Source organism: Bombina bombina, chromosome 11 (assembly GCF_027579735.1).
Source record: "Bombina bombina isolate aBomBom1 chromosome 11, aBomBom1.pri, whole genome shotgun sequence".
NCBI lineage: Eukaryota > Metazoa > Chordata > Amphibia > Anura > Bombinatoridae > Bombina > Bombina bombina.
Window position 1 is genome coordinate 82026734 of NC_069509.1, and position 25728 is coordinate 82052461.

The 25728-nt window shown below is 38.0% G+C and overlaps 1 protein-coding gene across 4 annotated transcripts in view; it reads right to left on the reverse strand.

Moving 5' to 3' along the window:
- Window positions 1-25728, reverse strand: part of TOM1L2 (target of myb1 like 2 membrane trafficking protein) — a 367857-nt gene that overhangs the window by 339312 nt on the left and 2817 nt on the right. For all 4 annotated transcript variants that reach the window (XM_053694561.1, XM_053694560.1, XM_053694559.1 and 1 more), the window contains exon 2: window positions 9705-9789. In XM_053694561.1, the coding sequence (XP_053550536.1) occupies window positions 9705-9789 (85 nt within the window). The remainder of the gene's footprint in view (window positions 1-9704; window positions 9790-25728) is intronic.

Consider the following 25728-nt stretch of genomic DNA (forward strand, 5'->3'; position numbering starts at 1 on the left):
GAGGTTTCATGTTATGAGGACATTGTTTTTGAATACACAGTAGTATAGATCCTAGCTGTTTTTTACAGCGCCAGTGTTTTCACTTTCCACATGTTCATTGCTCTGCCCAAACTACTAAGGAGGAGTAGTTTTTATCACTAGGCCTTTAGGATTTATAGTTAGCGCCAACTTTCACTCTAATTTTTTACAACCTCCAAGACGACCACTGCCTTGCTAAAGAAGCTGAGGGTAAAGGTGATGGACTGGCCAAGCATGTCTCCAGACCTAAACCCTATTGAGCATCTGTGGGGCATCCTCAAACGGAAGGTGGGGGAGCACAAGGTCTCTAACATCCACCAGCTCTGTGATGTCGTCATGGAGGAGTGGAAGAGGACTCCAGTGGCAACCTGTGAAGCTCTGGTGAATTCCATGCCCAAGAGAGAGTTAAGGCAGTGCTGGAAAAAAATGGTGGCCACACAAAATATTGACACTTTGGGCCCAATTTGGACATTTCCACTTAGGGGTGTACTCACTTTTGTTGCCAACGGTTTAGACATTAATGGCTGTGTGTTGAGTTATTTTGAGGGGACAGCAAATTTACACTGTTATACAGGCTGTACACTCACTACTTTATATTGTAGCAGAGTGTCATTTCCTCAGTGTTGTCACATGAAAAGATATAATAAAATATTTACAAAAATGTAAGGGGTGTACTTACTTTTGTGGGATACTGTATATATATATATATATATATATATATATATATATATATATATATATATATATATATATATATATATATATATATATATATATATATATATTTACCATTTACTAACCCTGAAATTTGTACCACACGTATCACACGGACAAAACAGCTACTAAATATATATAGAAGCAGCTGTTATGGTCAAGTTGATGAGAATATACATGTAATGGGCCCTATTTATCATGTCAATGATAGACAATGTTCCCAATTAGAGAACCTGTCCCACCTGTGCCCACAGTGAAGGGCAGCGGACAAATAGTGTCATTTATTACTGTACAATTTTTTTTCCATTCATCATTACCCCCTGCTCTTGTTTACCAATTGCCCAAGAACATGGCCTGTCAATCACCCAAAACAAATATGTTCTGGGGTGGGGGGGTTTGTTTGTTTTTTTAAACTTCGCCTCCTCTGAGATGGTGGAGAGGTAAGAAAGTTGTTGTCTTGCGACCGATGCTTCTTAACTTGCAGCAAGCAGGCTTGAATCAGTGAGACTGTGCCACAATGGCTCTAAAGCAGCCTTCGGCAATTCGATAAATGAAACCCATAGTTTTAACCCCTTAAAGACAGCAGACGTAAGCTGTAATCTGCTGTCATTTGTGTAATAACACGGGTCCTGCTGACAGTGAAAAGACAGTGCTATTTCTGCATGTATCACACAGTGAGGCATGGAGAAACAGCTCAGTTTCGCTTCTGTCTGTGATATCCATGCTGTTAGAGGCCTTTAATACCCTAGGAGAATGTGACATACAGAGTACGTCACTGCCGTGAGGGGTTAAATTCAAGACAGACAGTTACTGATGTTTTTATTTATTTATTTTTTTACTCATCTCACATAACCCTGATGCTGAAGAACAACTTAAATTGACATGAAACCCAAACTTGGGACTCTACTACTCAAAAAACAACCCCTAAACCGCCACAACATCCCCAACGCAAACACCCTCTAACCTATTAACCCCTAAACTGCCACAACTCCCCAAAGCAAACATCCCCTAGCCTATTAACGCCTAAATCGCCACAACGCAAACACCACCAAGCCTATTAACCCCTAAACCGCCACAACATCCCCAACGCAAACACCCTCTAACCTATTAACCCCTAAACTGCCACAACTCCCCAAAGCAAACATCCCCTAGCCTATTAACCCCTAAATCGCCACAATGCAAATACCCCCTAGCCTATTAACCCCTAAACCGCCACAACCCCCAACGCAAACACCCCCTAGCCCATTAACCCCTAAACCGCCACAACCCCCCAACGCAAACACCCCCCTAGCCTATTAACCCCTAAACCGCCACAACCCCCAACGCAAACACCCCCTAACCTATTAACTCCTAAACCGCCACAACCCCCCAACGCAAATAATCCCTAGCCTATTAACCCCTAAACCCCCACAACCTTCCAACGCAAAACACCCTCTAGCCTATTAACCCAAAACCGAAACAGCCCCCCAACGCAAACTAGCCCTGCACTACTTAACAGCTAACCCCCACAAGACCTTTAACCTAAAACCCCCTAAGATATACAAAATAACACTAACATAACAAAATCAAAAAACACATTACAAAAACAAAACAAAGCACTACCAAAAAAAACAAACAAAACAACTTATGTCTATTCTAAAACTAAAGTCCCCTTTAAAAAAAGCCACCCAAAAATAAAAAAAAAACTTTATACTAACACCTAAACCATTCTAAAAATTGTCCTGAAAAGGGCATTTTGCAAAGCATTGTCCTAAAGTGATTAAATTATTTTACTTGGCACGAAAATCCCTAATCTAAAACCAAAATAACCCCACCCCCAAATACTAAAAATTACCCTGATAAAGGCATTTGGTAGGGGATTTCACTAAGGTAATTTTAGCTCTTTTGGCCATTAAAAAACATACAAGCAAACAATAAAATATCCTAAACATAAGAGATTGCCCTGAAAAACAGAATTTATGCTTACCTGATAAATTACTTTCTCCAACGGTGTGTCCGGTCCCCGGCGTCATCCTTACTTGTGGGATATTCTCTTCCCCAACAGGAAATGGCAAAGAGCCCAGCAAAGCTGGCCATATAGTCCCTCCTAGGCTCCGCCCACCCCAGTCATTCGACCGACGGACAGGAGAAAATATATATAGGAGAAACCATATGGTACCGTGGTGACTGAAGTTAGAGAAAATAATTCATCAGACCTGATTAAAAAACCAGGGCGGGCCGTGGACCGGACACACCGTTGGAGAAAGTAATTTATCAGGTAAGCATAAATTCTGTTTTCTCCAACATTGGTGTGTCCGGTCCACGGCGTCATCCTTACTTGTGGGAACCAATACCAAAGCTTTAGGACACGGATGAAGGGAGGGAGCAAATCAGGTTACCTAAACGGAAGGCACCACAGCTTGCAAAACCTTTCTCCCAAAAATAGCCTCCGAAGAAGCAAAAGTATCAAATTTGTAAAATTTGGCAAAAGTGTGCAGTGAAGACCAAGTCGCTGCCTTACATATCTGGTCAACAGAAGCCTCGTTCTTGAAGGCCCATGTGGAAGCCACAGCCCTAGTGGAGTGAGCTGTAATTCTTTCAGGAGGCTGCCGTCCGGCAGTCTCATAAGCCAATCGGATGATGCTTTTAAGCCAAAAGGAAAGAGGTAGAAGTCGCTTTTTGACCTCTCCTTTTACCAGAATAAACAACAAACAAGGAAGATGTTTGTCTGAAATCTTTTGTAGCCTCTAAATAGAATTTTAGAGCACGGACTACGTCCAAATTGTGTAACAAACGTTCCTTCTTTGAAACTGGATTCGGACACAAAGAAGGTACAACTATCTCCTGGTTAATATTTTTGTTAGAACCAACCTTAGGAAGAAAACCAGGCTTAGTACGCAAAACCACCTTATCTGCATGGAACACCAGATAGGGCGGAGAACACTGCAGAGCAGATAACTCTGAAACTCTTCTAGCAGAAGAAATTGCAACCAAAAACAAAACTTTCCAAGATAGTAACTTAATATCTATGGAATGTAAAGGTTCAAACGGAACCCCTTGAAGAACTGAAAGAACTAGATTTAAACTCCAGGGAGGAGTCAAAGGTCTGTAAACAGGCTTGATCCTAACCAGAGCCTGAACAAATGCTTGAACATCTGGCACAGCTGCCAGTCTTTTGTGTAGTAAGACAGATAAAGCAGAGATCTGTCCCTTTAGAGAACTTGCAGATAATCCTTTCTCCAAACCTTCTTGTAGAAAGGAGAGAATCTTAGGAATTTTTATCTTATTCCATGGGAATCCTTTGGATTCACACCAACAGATATATTTTTTCCATATTTTATGGTAAATTTTTCTAGTTACCGGTTTTCTGGCCTGAACCAGAGTATCTATCACAGAATCTGAAAACCCACGCTTCGATAGAATCAAGCGTTCAATCTCCAAGCCGTCAGCTGGAGGGAGACCAGATTTGGATGTTCGAATGGACCCTGAACAAGAAGGTCCTGTCTCAAAGGTAGCTTCCATGGTGGAGCCGATGACATATTCACCAGGTCTGCATACCAAGTCCTGCGTGACCACGCAGGAGCTATCAAGATCACAGAGGCCCTCTCCTGATTGATCCTGGCTACCAGCCTGGGAATGAGAGGAAACGGTGGAAATACATAAGCTAGGTTGAAGGTCCAAGGTGCTACTAGTGCATCTACTAGAGTCGCCTTGGGATCCCTGGATCTGGACCCGTAGCAAGGAACCTTGAAGTTCTGACGAGACGCCATCAGATCCATGTCTGGAATGCCCCATAATTGAGTTATTTGGGCAAAGATCTCCGGATGGAGTTCCCACTCCCCCGGATGGAATGTGTGACGACTCAGAAAATCCGCCTCCCAGTTTTCCACTCCTGGGATGTGGATCGCAGACAGGTGGCAGGAGTGATCCTCCGCCCATTGAATTATTTTGGTCACTTCTTTCATCGCCAGGGAACTCCTTGTTCCCCCCTGATGATTGATATATGCAACGGTCGTCATGTTGTCTGATTGGAACGTTATGAATCTGGCCTTTGCTAGTTGAGGCCAAGCCCTGAGAGCATTGAATATCGCTCTCAGTTCCAGAATGTTTATCGGGAGAAGAGACTCTTCCCGAGACCATAGACCCTGAGCTTTCAGGGATTCCCAGACCGCGCCCCAGCCCACTAGACTGGCGTCGGTCGTGACAATGACCCACTCTGGTCTGCGGAAGCTCATTCCCTGGGACAGATGGTCCAGGGTCAGCCACCAACGGAGTGAATCTCTGGTCTTTTGATCTACTTGAATCATAGGAGACAAGTCTGTATAATCCCCATTCCACTGTTTGAGCATGCACAGTTGTAATGGTCTTAGATGAATTCGTGCAAAAGGAACTATGTCCATTGTTGCAACCATCAACCCTACTACTTCCATGCACTGCGCTATGGAAGGACGAGGAACAGAAAGAAGCACTTGACAAGAGCTTAGAAGTTTTGATTTTCTGACCTCTGTCAGAAAAATCCTAATTTCTAAGGAATCTATTATTGTTCCCAAGAAGGGAACTCTTGTCGACGGAGACAGAGAACTTTTTTCTATGTTCACCTTCCATCCGTGTGATCTGAGAAAGGCTAGAACGATGTCCGTATGAGCCTTTGCTTTTGACAGGGACGACGCTTGTATTAGAATGTCGTCCAAGTAAGGTACTACTGCAATGCCCCTCGGTCTTAGAACCGCTAGAAGGGACCCTAGCACCTTTGTGAAAATCCTTGGAGCAGTGGCCAACCCGAATGGGAGGGCCACAAACTGGTAATGCTTGTCCAGAAAAGCGAACCTTAGGAACTGATGATGTTCTTTGTGGATAGGAATATGTAGGTACGCATCCTTTAGATCCACGGTAGTCATAAATTGACTTTCCTGGATAGTGGGTAGAATCGTTCGAATGGTTTCCATCTTGAACGATGGTACCCTGAGAAATTTGTTTAGGATCTTCAAATCTAAAATTGGTCTGAAAGTTCCCTCTTTTTTGGGAACTACGAACAGATTGGAATAAAATCCCATTCCTTGTTCCTTTATTGGAACTGGGTGTATCACTCCCATCTTTAACAGGTCTTCTACACAATGTAAGAATGCCTGTCTCTTTATTTGGTTTGAGGATAAGTGAGACATGTGGAACCTTCCCCTTGGGGGTAGTTCCTTGAATTCCAGGAGATAACCTTGAGAAACTATTTTTAGCGCCCAGGGATCCTGAACATCTCTTGCCCAAGCCTGAGCAAAGAGAGAGAGTCTGCCCCCCACTAGATACGGTCCCGGATCGGGGGCTACTCCTTCATGCTGTTTTGTTAGCAGTGGCAGGCTTCTTGGCCTGCTTACCCTTGTTCCAGCCTTGCATCGGTTTCCAGGCTGGTTTGGGTTGTGAGGCATTACCCTCTTGCTTAGAGGATACAGAATTAGAGGCCGGTCCGTTCCTGAAATTGCGAAAGGGACGAAAATTAGACTTATTTTTAGCCTTAAAAGACCTATCTTGTGGAAGGGCGTGGCCCTTTCCCCCAGTGATGTCTGAAATAATCTCTTTCAATTCTGGTCCAAATAGAGTTTTACCTTTGAAAGGGATGTTAAGCAATTTTGTCTTGGATGACACATCCGCTGACCAAGACTTTAGCCAAAGCGCTCTGCGCGCCACGATAGCAAACCCTGAATTTTTCGCCGCTAATCTAGCTAATTGCAAAGCGGCATCTAAAATAAAAGAGTTAGCCAATTTAAGTGCGTGAACTCTGTCCATAACCTCCTCATATGGAGTCTCTCTACTGAGCGACTTTTCTAGTTCCTCGAACCAGAACCACGCTGCTGTAGTGACAGGAACAATGCACGAAATTGGTTGTAGAAGGTAACCTTGCTGTACAAAAATCTTTTTAAGCAAACCTTGCAATTTTTTATCCATAGGATCTTTGAAAGCACAACTATCTTCGATAGGAATAGTAGTGCGTTTGTTTAGAGTAGAAACTGCCCCCTCGACCTTAGGGACTGTCTGCCATAAGTCCTTTCTGGGGTCGACCATAGGAAATAATTTCTTAAATATAAGGGGGGGAACAAAAAGGTATGCCGGGCTTTTCCCACTCCTTATTTACTATGTCCGCCACCCGCTTGGGTATAGGAAAAGCGTTGGGGTGCACCGGAACCTCTAGGAACTTGTCCATCTTGCATAATTTCTCTGGAATGACCAAGTTGTCACAATCATCCAGAGTAGATAACACCTCCTTAAGCAGTGCGCGGAGATGTTCTAATTTAAATTTAAATGTCACAACATCAGGTTCAGCTTGATGAGAAATTTTTCCTGAATCCGAGATTTCTCCATCTGACAAAACCTCCCTCATGGCCCCTTCAGATTGGTGTGAGGGTATGACAGAACAATTATCATCAGCGCCCTCTTGCTCTTCAGTGTTTAAAACAGAGCAATCGCGCTTTCTCTGATAAGTAGGCATTTTGGATAAAATATTTGCTATGGAGTTATCCATTACAGCCGTTAATTGTTGCATGGTAATAAGCATTAGCGCACTAGATGTACTAGGGGCCTCCTGCGTGGGCAAAACTGGTGTAGACACAGTAGGAGATGATGTAGTATCATGTTTACTCCGCTCATCTGAGGAATCATCTTGGGCAATTTCATTATCTGTGGCAGTACTGTCCTTACTTTGTTTGGACGCTATGGCACAATTATCACATAAATTTAAATGGGGAGACACATTGGCTTTCATACATATAGAACATAGCTTATCTGAAGGCACAGACATGTTAAACAGGCTTAAACTTGTCAACAAAGCACAAAAAACGTTTTAAAACAAAACCGTTACTGTCTCTTTAAATTTTAAACAGAAAACACTTTATTACTGAATATGTGAAAAAGTATGAAGGAATTGTTCAAAAATTACCAAAATTTCACCACAGTGTCTTAAAGCATTAATAGTATTGCACACCAAATTTCAGAGCTTTAACCCTTAAAATAACGGAACCGGAGCGTCTATAAATTTAACCCCTATACAGTCCCAGCTATAGTCTTTGCTGAGACCCAACCAAGCCCAGAGGGGAATACGATACCAATTGACGCCTTCTAGAAGCTTTTCCAGCAATTTTTAGATCCTCACACATGCATCTGCATGCCCTGCTCTCAAAAAAACAACTGCGCAGTAATGGCGCGAAAATGAGGCTCAGTCTATAACTAGGAAGGCCCCCTGACTGGAAAAGGTGTCTAACACAGTGCCTGCCGTTTAATAAACGTTCCCCAAGTTTATAAATGCAAATTGTCAGCCTAAATCTGAATAAAATGCCCAAATAAAGCAATCGATTTAGCCCATAAAAATGTCTACCAGTTTTTTAGCCCATAATAAGCCCTTTATTCTGTTTGTTTGACTAAGAAAATGGCTTACCGGTCCCCATGAGGGGGAATGACAGCCTTCCAGCATTACATGGTCTTGTTAGAAATATGGCTAGTCATACCTTAAGCAGAAAAGTCTGCTAACTGTTTCCCCCAACTGAAGTTACTTCATCTCAACAGTCCTATGTGGAAACAGCAATCGATTTTAGTTACTGTCTGCTAAAATCATCTTCCTCTCACAAACAGAAATCTTCATCCTTTTCTGTTTCAGAGTAAATAGTACATACCAGCACTATTTTAAAATAACAAACACTTGATAGAAGAATAAAAACTACATTTAAACACCAAAAAACTCTTAACCATCTCAGTGGAGATGTTGCCTGTGCAACGGCAAAGAGAATGACTGGGGTGGGCGGAGCCTAGGAGGGACTATATGGCCAGCTTTGCTGGGACTCTTTGCCATTTCCTGTTGGGGAAGAGAATATCCCACAAGTAAGGATGACGCCGTGGACCGGACACACCAATGTTGGAGAAAGGGCATTTTTTTGGGCATTGCCATTAGGAGGGCATTTGTTAGGGCAGTGCCCTAAAGTCTAACAGCTCTATTGCCCAATAAAAAAAAGTAATATTCTAAAAATATCCTAATTAAAAAAATATATATATTCTAAGAAGGGCATTTTGTAAGGCATTGCCCTAAGGTAATTTCAGCTCTTTTGAGATAAAAAAACACACACCCCAAAACCCCCCCAAAGTTTCTATTGATCCAACTTGACTCCGGCTCCTACGTGATCAGCTCATGGGTTTTTTTAATTTAGGTGTTCTTTAGAATAGGCTTTTTTTAGAATAGTATTTTTGTAGAATAGTTTTTTTTTTTAAGAATAGGTTTTATTTTTTTAATATATATATGCAATGACATTGATCCTATAGTTATACTAGGGAGGTATTTTTTGTAAGCTTTATTAGTCAGGTAGATTGCAGACATGACGTAGGTGGTTAGTGGGAGTTAGCTGTGCATTCTAGGGGGAGTATAGGGAAGACATGACGTAGGTGTAGATGGATTGTTGGGATTAGCTGGGCATTCCAGGGGAGTGTAGCTAAGACATGATGTAGACGGTATTAGGGAGTTAACTGGGCGTTCCAGGGGGTGTATAGCTAAAATATGACATATGGGTAGGTGCTCTGTGGGAGTTAGCTGGGCGTTACAGGGGAGTAATCTGCACTTTGATTGGGATGCATCGCCAGCAGTGCAAGTTACGAGTAGGGTGCTTGTTACTTGTTTTCTTGAAATATAAACACTTAGAAATTATCAGTGTAGCCACTGTATGCAGCTAGAAAAGTGTAGCCACTGCCTGCAGCTAGAGTTCTCTATTAACTCTTTAAGATTAATTACATCAAGTTGATATGCCTTCATGTAGCCCTTGTGGGGCTGTGAGAGGAAGTAATGGACACAGCACATATTCATTAAAAAAATTATTGTTTTTTATTACAACAATGAAACAGAATGTTTTTATCTCTCTATAAATGCAACAAAGCTCACTAGGGAATGTAAACATAGCAGTATATGGAGACGTACTCTTATCTGTGGTTAACACTGTTCAATTCGTTTACTAATTTGTATAGTTACTCACCCTTCCTCTGTCTCGTTAATAATATCACAGATTTCCATATTAAGCGTCCAGTCCTCACTCTGTAGGGAGCCATCTGTAGCTTTTTCTGTACATAAAAAAATAATCAAAACATAAAAGCAAAACAGAGAAACCCGCTGTAAATCTCAAATACAAACAAAATAAAGAACATGTAGAATTGACACCTGATCCAACAGCACTATCACTATCTGTGAGAAATTTTTAAAGGGACATTAAATTTAAAATTCCACTCCCCATAATTATGAACACAAAAAAAAAATACCCTTGTACATGCATTGGTTGATATATGCAGAGGCTTGATTATAATCGCCACTAATTCGCTAAACAACATTCACAAGGCTTTTCAAGCAGTGTGTCCCTGGGCCGCAAAACAAAATGGCAGCTTTATATGCTTTTATTAAAAACAAACAAGCAAAAAAAAAAAAACTTTAAAAATATATTTCAGGGCTTAGGTAGATTTTTTTTCCTTGTATCCACATAAATATACTTTAACATAAACACACACACCTGGCATGGTGTTAAATCAGAGCTCTGTATGGGTTATGCAACAATGATTTAACCACATTTATTATTAGTGTTTCTATGTCAGTCAATTTTTTTAGTTCACATGTGGACTTTTAGCAATACAGGGGTTAAATCTATCTATCTACATACACATAGCTGTTATTTTACTAAAGAAGGAAAAGATACTAGAAAAAATAAATCAGGATTGTAGGCAACTTTTCAGCACTGAATGGCTCCAGCAAACTATAAATGTATAGGTGTTTATGTACATGTGTTGGTAGATACGTGTATGTAAGTATGTGTTTATCTGTACAGCAGACCTCCTAACTGTCCCTTTTTAAGACAAACAATCCCTAATTCTGAGCTTTGCCCCTCTAAGACAGCCATTTGTCCCTATTTGCAAAATTTCCCATAGCCCAGCCCATACCAAGATGCCCACAGACTACCCAAACACACCTACAGATCGCCAGACATGCCCATGATCCTGCCAACTATCCACTTATGACCCCTCCCTATATATCTAACCCACAATAAAGTAACTGCCCACCTCAACCTCCTCAGTCCTTAAAGGGACACGAAACCCCAAAAAATTATTTTTAGGATTCAGATAGAGAATACAATTTTTAATAAGTTTACAATTTATTTATATTATCAAATTTGCTTCATTCTCTTGTTATTCTTTGTTGAAGATATATCCATATAGGTATTTTGCACATGTCGGAAGCACTACATAACAGGAAATAGTGCTGCATCTAGTGTTCTTGCTAATGTATAACATTGTTGCTAAACTGCTGCCATATATTACTGCAGACACGTGCACACTCCTGAACTTATTTTCCTACGTATTAACAAAGGATAACAAGAAAACAAAGAAAATTTGATAAAAGAAGTAAATTGGAAACTTATTTAAAATGGCTTGCTCTATCGGAATTATGATTTTTTTTTTTGGTTTTATGTCCCTTTTTATTTGCAGACACCTCAAAGAATTAGTTCACTAGGTTTATCCGAGCCAACAAAGGATAACAAGAAGAAAACGAAGAAAATTTTATAATAGAAGTAAAATTGGAAACTTGTTTAAAATTATATGCTCTATCTGAATCATAAAAGAAAATGTAGGGTTATGTTCCTTTAATACCTAACAACAAATATTGGGAGGTAAGTTGCTGTGTCTATAGCATGAAATACACATCACTGCATTGGAAGATAAGATATCTCGCATTAGCTTTTAGCTACCACCACCTGTACAGGAGTATTGGTGAATTTAATAGGGTGTGAAAGGAATCGCTTCCATATTCCAATCTGAAATCAGACTAAAGAGCTCTTGAGAAAGTGCCAGATAAATAGGCATATAAGAAATTTGATAAAACTTCCAATAAAAGGGAAACATAAGAAGATGAAATGACCTTCAGGTTTTGTACAATAAAGAATGGGACGTTAAATTATTCATTACCGCAGCACAAGGTCTTTAGCCAGAAAACAACACTTACTAAATAAGCAGGGAAAGAATGATCCAGGAAGGGGGGGGGGGGGGGAAAGAGCAGATTTACCAACAGGCATCAATTACGGCTATTGGCTAAGAGGTGGAAACATCACCTCTCAGCCAAATAGCGAAAAAAGCGTTCTGCCGGTGGGCTGCCTTAGCAGCTTAGTGCGGAAATCGCTTGGAACAAATAAAGGAGCTTTCAGCATGAAGTATTTTAGACTTTGTGAAACGCTAGGATTTACCATTGGTACAAATAAAGGGGACTTTCATTCATAAACGCTAGGATTTATAACATTTTATTATTGCGCTATTGTGCTAATATTTTATAACATTTATTATTGCATTATATTATATAATTGTTTGTTTAACCCCTGCACATGCATTAAACAGCAGCACACTACTGGGAGCTAGCTGAACACATCTGTTCAGCCAATGATAGCAGACAAAAGAGAGAGAGTGCATTATTAAAAGGGACATTACAGTCAAAATTGAAATACATATGGATGCATTTCCGTAATACACATGTATTAGCAAAAATGCTTCTAATAAAAAAAGATATAGTTGTTTCAAAGGTGTATTTAAGTATGCACCGTGCACCAGCATTTTAAACACAACACTTGCTTAGGGAGCCTAAGGTGGTTGAATAATCTGGTAAATGACTGAATTTCTTAATTGCTGATACAATACAAGCCCAACTATCATTCTGAGCAGCTGCAGTATTTAAAATGCTGGTGAACTGACAATATCTAGCAATGCTTCGCATGCACATGTAGAGAAAAATGTTAACACTAAAACAGTGATAACTTTTACTAGAAGCATTTTTGCCAATACATATTGCAAATATGTCTCTATTAAGATATAATTCATCTATGTGAATTTATATTTTGTCCGGAATGTCCCTTTAAAATGTTGATAAAGGGTGGATATAGATATATATATTATTTAAAAAAAATAATCAGTGAATAGCACATTATTCTTGGCATGACTTTTGTCATCCTGTGCCTTTTGCTACGTTCAGTTTTCTTAACCTAGCACTTTTGGGAGCCGATGTCTGCCTTTATCATTGCACAAGCATTTCTAGTGAAATGCTTGTGCAATGCCGCCCCCTGCACATTTGCGGCCAATCGGCCGCTAACAGGGGGTGTCAATCAACCCGATCATATCCGATCGGGCTGATTGCTGTCCAGTGCCTCAGAGATGGTGGGTGAGTTAAGGAGCAGTGGTCTAAAGGGTCGGGCAGAAACAGGTGCATATGGGTCATGATAAAATCGGCCCCATGGTGTCAGTGTCATGCCACCTGTGTATTGTTGGTTTAGCGTCAGCTTGAGGACAACTTCTGTAAATGTCTGATCTGCAGTTTGACATATCTTTAAAGGGACAGTCTACACCAGAATTGTTATTGTTTTAAAAGATAGATAATCCCTTTATTACACTTTCCCCAGTTTTGCATAACCAGCACAGTTATATTAATACACTTTTAACCTCTGATTATCTTGTATCTAAGCCTCTGCAAACTGCCCCTTTATTTCAGTTCTTTTGACAGACTTGCAGTTTAGCCAATCAGTGCCTGCTCCCAGATAACTTCACGTGCACGAGCACAGTGTTATCTATACGAAACACGTGAACTAACACCATCTAGTGGTGAAAAACTGTTAAAATGCATTCTGAAAAGAGGTGGCCTTCAAGGTCTAAGAAATTAGCATATGGACCTCCTAGGTTAAGCTTTCAACTAAGAATGGCAAGAGAACAAAGCAAAATTGGTGATAAAAGTAAATTGGAAAATGGTTTAAAATTACATGCTCTATCTGAATCATGAAAGTTTATTTTGGCCTATAATGTCCCTTTAAATTTATTTTTTGTGCATGGCCTCAGCTTGACCTGTTTTCTCGCTACTGTATTTAGATGCACTGCAAATTGGTTTAGACCGGCTACCTGTATATGAACTTTTGCCTGCATGACTTCTCTTGGTCATACTTTGCATACAATCTGTTACCTGCTATCCTCCTTTCATTTATCAATATGTAGATGCCACATCTGCTATTGCAGTGAGTGGATCACATCCAAACACTCAACCCAACGTTTTGGAGTGATTACATTAGTATCTAAAGTCAGCATATAAGTCCAATTCTCTGACTGACATTCCAAATTCTGATGGTGACGTGTAGGAAACTAAAGGCGAACATAAAATAAACCCCATAGACAACTTTGAAAATGAATCTGTAAGTGCTTCAAAATAATACATTTGTAGCAGTGTCAGATGTCCCAGTGCAGTGGTGGGATCCAGAAATTGTAGCAACAGGTTCTCTAACTTCTAATCCAAAAAGTTAGGAAATTTGCCCCGGTTATATTAGAACCTTTACACTTTCAGTCTCACTGGTACAGTTGTCTATATCAAATTACAAGACTAAATATAGCCAGCGCTACCCAGGGTGCTGAACCAAAAATGGGCCGGCTTGTAAGCTTTACGTTCCTGCTTTTTGAAATAAAGACACCAAGAGAAGGAAAAAAAAAATGATAATAGGAGTAAATTAGAAAGGTGCTTAAAATTGCATGCTCTATCTGCATTACAAAATAAAAAAAATTAGGTTCAGTATCCCTTTAAGGGAAAAACAATTTTACAGTATACTGTCCCTTTAAGGAAGTTGGCATCACCTAACCACCTGTTCTTGAGCACCTGGGACATTTTAGGAACAGGTTTACTAGAACTGGTGAGAACCAGCTGAATCCCACCACAGTCCACATGGTATATCTTGTTTTCCACTGCAAGAAACATTTTTTTTCCGTTTACTTATTGCATTACGTGTTCAATAGCTCTGTAATTATTATTATCATTTATTTGTATAGCACTGGAATGTCTTTAAAGTACAACCGATTTTATGAAATGTAGGCCAGCAAGGAGGCTACAGTTTAGTAAATATACTGAGTATGAGAATAATAAGACTTTATAAAATTACGCAATGCACACTGGGTGTGTGCTATGCAATTTCACTGCATTACACCCTCTGCTACCTGCCAGGATCTGTTCTGCTGAGCAGTGAGTTATAAAACAAATAACTGGGAACAAGAAATATTTAGAGTGTTTCAAGGTTAGGAAACCGTTAGCTAAGAAGGTTTATCTTATTTTACAGTCAAACAAAAATCATGCAGAAGGTTTAATAGACAAAAGGGCAGCATGAATTGATATAGATCTTAAAGGGATAATAAACCAAAATTTTTTTCTTTAAAGGGACACTGAACCCAATTTTTTTTCTTTCGTGATTCAGATAGAGAATGCAATTTTAAGCAACTTTCTAATTTACTCCTATTATCAAATTCTCTTCATTCTCTTGGTATCTTTATTTGAAATGCAAGAATGTAAGTTTAGATGCTGGCCCATTTCTGGTGAACACACTGTGTTGTTCTTGCTGATTGGTGGATAAATTCACACACCAATAAACAAGTGCTTTCCATGGTTCTGAACCAAAAAAAAAATATATAGCTCAGATGCCTTCTTTTTCAAATAAAGAAAGCAAGAGAACGAAGAAAAATTCATAATAGGAGTAAATTAGAAAGTTGCTTAAATTTGCATGCTCTATCTGAATCACGAAAGAAAAAAAATTGGGTTCAGTGTCCCTTTAATAATTCAGATAGAACATGCAATTTTAAAGGGATACTAAACCCAATTTTTTTTCTTTCATGATTCAAATAGAGCTTGAGATTTTAAGCATGTTTCTAATTTACATCTATTATCAATTTTTCTTCGTTCTCATGCTATCTTGATTTGAAAAAGCAGTACTGTAAGCTTAAGAGCCGGACCATTTTTTGTTCAGAACCTGGGTAGCACTGGCTGATTTGTGGCTAAATGTAGCAAACCAATCAGCAAGCTCTACCAAGGTGCTGAACTAAAAATGGGCCGGTTCCTAACCTTTAATTACTGCTTTTTCAAATCAAGATAACATGAGAACAAAGAAAAATTGATAATAGAAGTAAATTAGAAAGTTGCTTAAAATTGCATGCTCTATCTGAATCATGAAAGAAAAAATGTGGGGTTAGTATCCCTTTAAGTAACTTTCTAAATTTACTCCTATTATCAAATTTTCTTCGTTCTCTTGCTGTCTTTATTTAAAAAATCAGGAATGTAAGGCTTAGGAGCAGGCCCATTTTTTTTTTTTGTAACCAGAGTTACACCTGCTCATTGGTGGCTAAATGTAGCGCATATATATATATATATATATATATACACACACACACACAAAATATAAGATTTTCTGATGATTTCTACATTTTGTACATATCCGTCATGTGTCAATCATATTTTAGGCAGACAACATAATATTTGAGGAGAGACACAGAGCGCTGTGCAACGTTCTTCCTGGAATCTAAAGTGAATATGCTTGCCCTTCAAATGGGTAATCATTCCTTCAGAATTGTGAACACAGTACAGCCAAGCAATGAGTTATTTTACATCAATTATGGTGAGGGAAATCATGCACAGCCTGCCATGTGGACAAAACAATTTACAGCAGAGAACAAAGCACACAGACAAGAATATTATGCTCTGCTTCATTTCAGTCAGAATAAAATTAGAATCCATTATTTTGTCTGATGCCTACGACTATTATAAGTAGCAATGATGAGAATCAGGATAAAAACACGCGCAACCGCTGCAGAAACATCACATCCCTTATCATTGTCTGTTCATACGTCAATTTCCTATCGTTGCAGCAGCAGACGATGCTAAAACATATTACTCTGGACCGTGAAAGTAGGCATTACTATGGCGGATTAAAGGGACACTGAACCCAATTTTTTTCTTTTGTGATTCAGATAGAGCATGAAATTTTAAGCAACCTTCTAATTTACTCCTATTATCAAATTTTCTTCATTCTCTTGGTATCTTTATTTGAAATGCAAGAATGTAAGTTTAGATGCCGGCCCATTTTTGGTGAACAACCTGGGTTGTTCTTGCTGATTGGTGGATAAATTCATCTACCAATAAAAAAGTGCTGTCCAGAGTTCTGAACCAAGAAAAAAAAAAAAAGGCTTAGATGTATTCTTTTTAAAATAAAGATAGCAAGAGAACGAAGAAAAAATAATAGGAGTAAATTAGAAAGTTGCTTAAAATTGCACGCTCTATCTGAATCACGAAAGAAAAAATTTGGGTTCAGTGTCCCTTTAAAGGGACATGAAACCCAAAATTTTTCTTTCATGATTCAGATAGAGAATACCATTTTAAACAACTCTCTAATTTACTTACATTATCTAATCTGTTTCATTCTCTTGGTATCATTTGTTAAAGGAGCAGCAATGCAGTACTGGTTTCTAACAGAAGACATGGGTGAGCCAATGACAATCGATATACATATATGCAGGCACCAATCAACAGCTAGAACCTAGGTTCTCTGCTGCTCCTGAGCTTGCCTAGATAAACCTTTCAGCAAAGTGTAACACTGTGGACAAGCTCCAGAAGCGGATGTACTCTGAACGGGCATAGAGTGAATTTACATTGCACAAAGTAAATAGTAAAAGTCACGTTTTGGCGAATAAAAAGATTCTATGCAGTCTAGCATATTAAACTCTTTTTTAAATATTTTCAAGGGAAGAGGTAAAGTATTGGTATTTAGAGGGATATTAAACACTTTGAGCTGAAAATATAAAATGATAAATCGTATTTATATAAAAAAAAAGTCTGCAATATACTTTCATTATTTATTTTGTCCCCTTTTCCTGTAATTCCATTCTGAAGTTGTGAGCTTTTCAGCTCCTGTTAGAAGTGGAAGTGCAGAACACTGTTAAATCCAGCACAACCATTGGCTGCACACTCTAGTGACCTATTTATAAATGTCCCTAATTGGCCACAGCAGAGAAGGTAACCTAAGTTACAACATGGCAGCTCCCATAGTTTTATAGACACTAAAACTTTACACTTATTTTGTCACTATTTAAACAGCATTATTCTATCTAGCATTTAGTGTTTAATATCCATTTAAGATATGTGGGAGACAAACATGTTCTAGTATAGTTTAAAAAAAGGACCATTAAAGGGACACTAAACCCAAATGTTTTCTTTCACAGTTCAGATAGAGCAGGCAATTTTTAGCAACTTTCTAATTTACTCCTATTATCAATTTTTCTTTGTTCTCTTGCTATCTTTATTTTAAAAGCAGGAATGTAAATATTAGCAGCCAGCCCATTTTAGGTTCAGCACCATGGATAATGCTTGCTTATTGGAGGCTTACATTAACCCACCAATAAGCAAGCATTACCCAGGTTCTCAACCAAAAATGGTCCGGCTCCTATGTATCACATTCCTGCTTTTCAAATAAAAATAGCAAGAGAACAAAGAAAAATTTATAATAGGAGTAAATTAAAAAGTTGCATGCTCCATCTGAATCATGAAAGAAAAATAATTGGGTTCAGTGTCCCTTTAAATACAGTACACTTGCATAACCAACAAATGCATAATAAAAAAATAACGACAATGCAATAGCACTTTGGGGCCGAATTATCATTGTGCTAGCGGACATGATCCGATATTGCGTATCATGTCCGCTGCACATCGATAAATGCCGACAGCATACGCTCTAAGCATTTATCATTGCGCTAGCAGTTCTTGTGAACTGCTGGTGCAATACCGCCCCCAGCAGATTGATGCCCCCCTCCCCTCTAGCAGGGGGTGTCAATCAACGCGATCATATTCGATTGGGTTGATTTCTGTCCGCCACCTCAGAGCAGGCAGACAGGTTATGGAGCAGCCATCTTACGAAACAGGTGGACAGGTTATGGAGAGGGTGACCATATTGCCGCTTTAAAAAGGGACACATATGAAAAATACATATGTCAGTGTTCTTATACAAAACATTTCTTTAAACAACCCTGGCATATGTATTTTTCATATGTGTCCCTTTTTAAAGCTGCAATATGGTCAACCTAGTTATGGAGCAGCGGTTTGGAGCAGCGGTGCTTCACAACTTGTGTTTAGAAACACGGGGCATCAAGCTCCATACGGAGCTTGATAAATATACCCCTTTGTCTGAATTTCAAATGAGTACTGTAGTAGATTATTTTCTGGCAAATTTGAGTTACTTCCATTCTCCCTGCCCCCTGTATCATGTGACAGCCATCAGCGAATCACAAACACATATGTATATACTGTGAACTCTTGCACATGCTCAGCTAGTGCCCCTGAAAGTGTGCCTGTATAAAAACTGTGCACGTTTTAATAATAAAACTAAAGTTTTTATTACAACTGCACGCTCTGATTACTAAATTCAACTTTCATGATTCAAAAGCAAAATTGAATACCCATAAACAAATAAACCAACATTTGTTTGAAATGTCTCCATCACACTTAAAAGGGAAATTCCAGCCAAAATTGGAAACCACATGGGTGCATTTGGGTATTGAACAGAAGCAATTTTGTAATATAAATGTATTATCAAAAATGCTTCTAATACAAGCTATAGCTGTTTCAAAAGTGTATTTAAGTATGCACCGTGCACCAGCATTTTAAACACAGCATTTGCTCAGAGAGCCTAAGGTGCTTGTATCGTCTGGTAATGACACAATCTGTTAATTGCTGACAAGATACAAGTCCCACTGAAGATCTGAGCAGCTGTAGTATTTAATATGTGGGTGCAGTAAAAATATCTAGCTATGCTTCACATGCAGAGAAAAATGTTAACACTAAAAACAGTGATAACTCATTGTATTGTAAATATGTTTCTATTCAAAGATGCAATAAATCTATGTTCATTTATATTTTGACTGGAATGTCCCTTTAAAGGGACAGTCTACACCAGAATTTTTATTGTTTTAAATGATAGATAATCCCTTTATTACCCATTCCCCAGTTTTGCATAACTAACACATTTATAATAATATACTTTTAACCTCTGTGATTATCTTGTATCTAAGCCTCTGCAAACTGCCCCTTTTTCAGTTCTTTTGACAGACTTGCAGTCTAGCCAATCAGTGCCTGCTCCCAGATAACTTCTCGTGCACGAGCACAGTGTTATCTATATGAAATACGTGAACTAACACCCTCTAGTGGTGAAAAACTGTTGAAATGCAATCTGAAAGAGGTGGGCTTCAAGGTCTAAGAAATTACCATATGAACCTCCTAGGTTAAGCTTTCAACTAAGAATACCAAGAGAACAAAGCAAAATTGGTGATAAAAGTAAATTGGAAAATTGTTTAAAATTACATGCTCTATCTGAATCATGAAAGTTTATTTTGGCCTAGACTGTCCCTTTAAAGGGACATAAAACAGGTTGAGAACTGTGCATATCCTAAAAGGGCTAATTAATTAAAAATAGTTTGCATAAAAAAAAAATTGCTGGCAAGTATTTCAAATAATTTTCAAAGATAAGCAAAATGAATTACATAGCTAAGCTGCCTGGAGAAGCCAACTCCACCCCTCTTATTAGTGTTTAGACACAGGCATTGTATTTCAACTTTCTATGCATGCTCCAACAGATAATCGCTGTGCATTTTTGCATTCTACCAAAACAACAACAGATATAGATACAGCCATAGAAGGAAGTGTGTGTGTGTGTTGGCGGGGGGGGGGGGGGAGAGATTAGAGCTTTACAATTCAGAAACTTAAATGAAAGAGTTAATGGCGAGGCACTGTAGTATAAATGTGCAGGTAAAGCAATTAAAGTACATATTATATTTTGCATAAATAAAAAGAGAGAAGCGCTCAACCTGGGACCGAACAATAGCATAATAGCTTGTTCTATGGCTAGTTAACACCCAAGAAGCAGCCTCTTTTTGCTTAATATGTGCCTTTAACAGAGAAGAACTTTCCTGAAGCATATCAGTCTGATCCTGACTTGCAGTCCAGCCCCGAAATACCAGGCAATCCCTCCCTGAATAAGAGAACCAGCAAAACCCCAGACGTACGTTTCGGCCTATTGTGGGCCTCGTCGGTGAGGTGCAGCCATATCCCTCTAGGCACACTGAGCAACGGGTCCACGTCTGGATTCCTGCATCACACTTAGGGAGACTTCCCAAAATGTCATAATTTGCATAAATAAAAAGAGAGAAGCGCTCAACCTGGGAACGAACAATAGCATAATAGCTTGTTCTATGGCTAGTTACCACCCAAGAAGCAGCCTCTTTTTGCTCAACATGTGCCTTTCACAGAGAACTTTCCGAAAACGGGCTGGCTCTTAAGCTTTACATTTGTTCTTTTTAAATAAAGATAGCAAGAGAACAAAGAAAAATTGAGTGAGTAAATTAGAAAGTTGCTTAATTATCATGAAAGGAAAAAAAAAAAAGGGGTATAGTATCTCTTTAAGTCAAAATTAAACTTTCATGATTCAGATAATGCATGCAATTTTAAACAAATTTCCAATTTACTTTTATCATCAAATTTGCTTGGTTCTCTTTAGGGCTGCAACTAACTATTATTTTCATAATCGATTAATCGGCCGATTATTTTTTCGATTAATCGACTAATCGGATAAAAGAAAAAATTTTTTTTTCCTATATTTAAAATAAAATCCATATACTGAGTGTTATAAATATAAACTTCAGACTAAGAGGCCCATTTATCAAGCTCCGAATGGAGCTTGAGGGCCCGTGTTTCAGCAAGTCTTCAGACTCGCCAGAAACAGCAGTTATGAAGCAGCGGTCTAAAGACCGCTGCTCCATAACCTGTCCGTCTGCTCTGATGAGGCAGACAGAGATCGCTGCAATTCAAGCCGATCGAGTACAGGTTAAGCAAAACAAAACCACAAACTGTTTGAAAAGAGGTAGAATTAGTAATAGGTAGACTATCACTGTTTATTGCATTCTGTTATTCACTCTTTCAGAAATTTTGCATTGAAATGCACAAATTTCAACAAATCAACATATTCACAATGTCCCTGGCTGAGGCTGGCTCTCTTTTTTGCAAGCTATTTTGCCTGCAGCAGAGAAGAGGCGCTCAGATGGTGTTGAGGTGCCTGAGATGCATAAGTAGGGTTTTGCCAATTTTACCAAGGTGGGCTATTTATCTTTGTTAGCTCTCCACCAATGCAAGGGGCCTCTTAACAAAGTAAGCCTTGTCTTCATTCTGACATAAAAAGATCTTGAATATCTATATGCAATGGTAAACAACCAGCTATAAGGTTTGGGAGAAAATATCTAGTCAACTCTTAAAATAACATATATACTTACAGAGGTTGAATTTGGTACATATTCCAATTAATTAAAAATATATATATATATATATATAAAAAAAAGCAAAAGGGCTAAAGACTATATATCAGTAACAGGACACAGCCTTACACATTTATCTATAGAGTACATATAATCAGCAATAGCAAGCGATCCGCTAAAAATTGTGCAAACAGGTAATAGCGACATAAATTTATATAACAAATGTCATCAATCTAGGGTTAGGTGTAAATAACAAGCTCGGCACTATATCATGCAAAGCACAGTCCCAAATCACCTGATTTAATATAAACAATACAAATGATGACTCCTATTTTATTTCTGGGTTGCACATAAGACAGGAGTAGGTGTAAACTTAAAAATAAACTTATACTGTCTTGAAAAAGTAAAAAGTAAACGTCTGCAGACGTCCTTTAGGCTAAGGGCATAACCATAAAACACAATACCATGTGCAGGAGCTCATTGGAGTGAAGCAGCTGGTGTCGTGCACAGACCAACTAATTGCAAACCAACTAATCGATTATGAGATTCATTGACAACTATTTTCATAATCGATTATTGCGATTAGGTGTTGCAGATCTAGTTCTCTTTGTATTCTTTGTTGGAAGCTAAACCTAGGTAGGCTCATATGCTAATTTCTAAGCCCTTGAAGGCCGCCTCTTATCTCAGGGCAATTGGACAGTTTTTCACAGCTAGAGGGTGTTAGTTCATGTGTGCCATATAGATAACATTGTGCTCAAATAAGGAGGCTGTCTGCAGAGGCTTAGATACAAGTTAATCACAGAGGTAAAAAGTATATTAATATAACTGTTGATTATGCAAAAGGGGTGAATGGGTAATAAAGGGATTATCTATCTTTTTAAGCAATATAAATTCTGGAGTAGACTGTCCCTTTAAATCAGGTGAATTGGGACTATGCTTTGCATGATATAGTCCCGAGCTTGTTATTTACACGTAGCCCTAGATTGATGGGAGTTGTTATTTGAATCGATGTGCACTATTATCTGTTTGCACAATTATTCGATATAGATAAATGTAGTCCTTAGTGCTTTTGACTTATTAGACTTTTTTTTTTTTTTCTTTAAATTGTAATATGTACCAGATTCAACCTCTATAAGTATATATCGGTTATTTTAAGAATGGACTAGATATTTGTTCCCTAACCTTATAGCTGGTTATTTACCATTGCATATAGATATTTAAAGATAGTTTTATGTTAGAATGAATTCCAGCCTTACTTTATTGAGAGGCCCCTGACAAGGAGGAAAACACTTTGCATTGGTGGAGCTAACAAAGATTAATATCCCACCTTGGTGGAGTTGGTAAAACCCTACTTATGCATCTCAGGCACCTCAACACATCTGAGCGCCTCTTCTCTGCTGCAGGCAAAATACCTGGCAAAAAGAGAGCCAGCCTCAGCCAGGAGCATGTGGACATGATGACATTTTTGCATTTCAATGCAAAGTTACTGAAAGAGTGAGTAACAGAAAGTTATGTTATGGCTTGAGTTCTTGTATTAGAAGGAGGTATTTACATTTAATCTGGTGCTGCAATTGTGTTTTTAGAGAAGTAATTACCCAAACCTGTCTCTTTACATTGAATAATAATCTCTCTCTCTCTCTCTCTCTTTCTAATATATATACGATCGGATTAATTGTGCAATCACATACTAACTATGATTTGAGTAGGTTATATCTTTTTTGCGATGGGGGCTGATGATGTTTATTTTAGACACTGACAACACAGCGCTATAGGCCATAGCCACACAAAGGGGGTTTGACTATGAACTAGTGTTAGGTTTGCTCTTTTGGATTGGTTACCGGTTTTTGGATTATGTATACACAGATTTGATTGGCCAATAAGGCTCTCTTTATGTAAGGTTATGTTCCGTGTTAGTACTTCTAATTTTTGTTTTCCATACTACCCAGTGACACTGGGTGGATCCAGAATGTGGAGTTTATTTTATCTGTATGTTTATCTGTATGTTTATTGTGTTTATTTCACATTGTCACATTATTTGCTCACTACAAACACTTTTACCTTTAGCCTATAAGATTGGCTTTTACAATATCACAGACCTATCAGAAGTCTGGTTTCTTCTGTCCTCACACGTTCATCTGTTTCATTGGTCTAACAATTGGGGGAGGGTTTCACTAGCCTTTATTAGGCTGCCATTTTCATTTGTTGTTTGTCTGAGGAAGGGACTGTGTGTTGTCCCGAAACGTCACAGAATAAAGCGTGTTGTCACTGATGACTGAAGTCCAGCGAGTGCTTATTTGATTTTTGAAACTATATATATATATATATATATATATATATATATATATATATATATATATATATATATATATATATATATATATGCTTCTGAGCCTACCTATGCATGCTTTTTAACAATGGATACCAAAGAACAAATTAAATAAGAAGTCAATTGGGAAATTATTAACAAAATGATTACATGTTCTTTCTGAATCAATGAAGTTTCATTTTTCTGTCCCTTTAATGCCCTTGCTCCCCTGCAAATCTATGTACACAGAATCAACCCATACTAAGTTTCAAGAAGCTCACTGAATAGAAGATAGCTTGAAATGGAATAGATCTGCACAAGGACCTAAGTGTGAGGAGGGAGGGGCAAGCATTAAAAATAATGTTATTGTTTTAGTTAATTAAAACTATTTTATTGTTATTATTAATGTGATCATTATTTTTCTCCTTCCAATAAAGTGCAGGTGAAAAGTTGATAAAATATGAATGATTAACGTATTAAACTAGAGATAGTTCCCCTCTAAATATTTTCATTCATTTCAATGATTTATCTATGCATATCAAATGATATATAACCAAACCAGTAATGGTCTTGTATAACTGGAAAAAATAATCTGAAAAAGGTATTATTATAAAAAATAAAAAGCATGATTTAAATCGGTCTTACTGACCAGTGATTTAAATTGCGATTTTAAATAAATTTGATTTAAATCAAATCCACCCTGGATAACATAGACATTTAGAAAAAAAAATAAAAAAAAAAAATATATATATATATATATATATATATATATATATATATATATATATATATATATATATATATATATATATATATATATATATATATATATATATATATATATATATATATATATACCGGGGTTAGGTTCCAGAAGGAATGGTTGTAAATCGAAACCGTTGTAAATTGAAACCAATTTTATAATGTAAGTCAATGGGAAGTGAGGGAGAGAGGTTCCAGGCCCCTCTCAAAATTGTCATAAGTAACACCTAATACATTATTTTTAAAGCTTTGAAATGAAGACTTTAAATGCTAGACAGCATTATAAACCTAATAAAATAATCACACAACACAGAATATATAATTAAACTAAGTTAAATGAACAAAAACATTTGCTAAACAGCATTATAAACCTAATAAAATAATCACACAACACAGACTTCACTTGCATTTTTCTGCAAACAGTTCTTTCTAAGCATTCCAATCTGGACTGAGTTATAGACAGGAAGATCTTGTTTCTTTGAAATCTGCTCGATAGCTCAGGTCTGGTTAAACTGATTAATTTCAGCTTGCTTGGCTTTGCTGCAACACAAGCAGACAGCTCCACTTACTGGCTATTTTAATAAATGCACTGCTTCTCAATGTTTTTCAATAGCAGTCACATGACTGGAAAAAAAGGTTGTTATTCTGAAACGGTGTAAATTGAACCGTTGTAAAACGAGGGCCACCTGTGTGTGTGTAATATATATATATATATATATATATATATATATATATATATATACACATACACACACATATACACACACACATATATGCACACAAACAGTTCTTGGTACATGCACTCTCACCACCGTACTTTAACT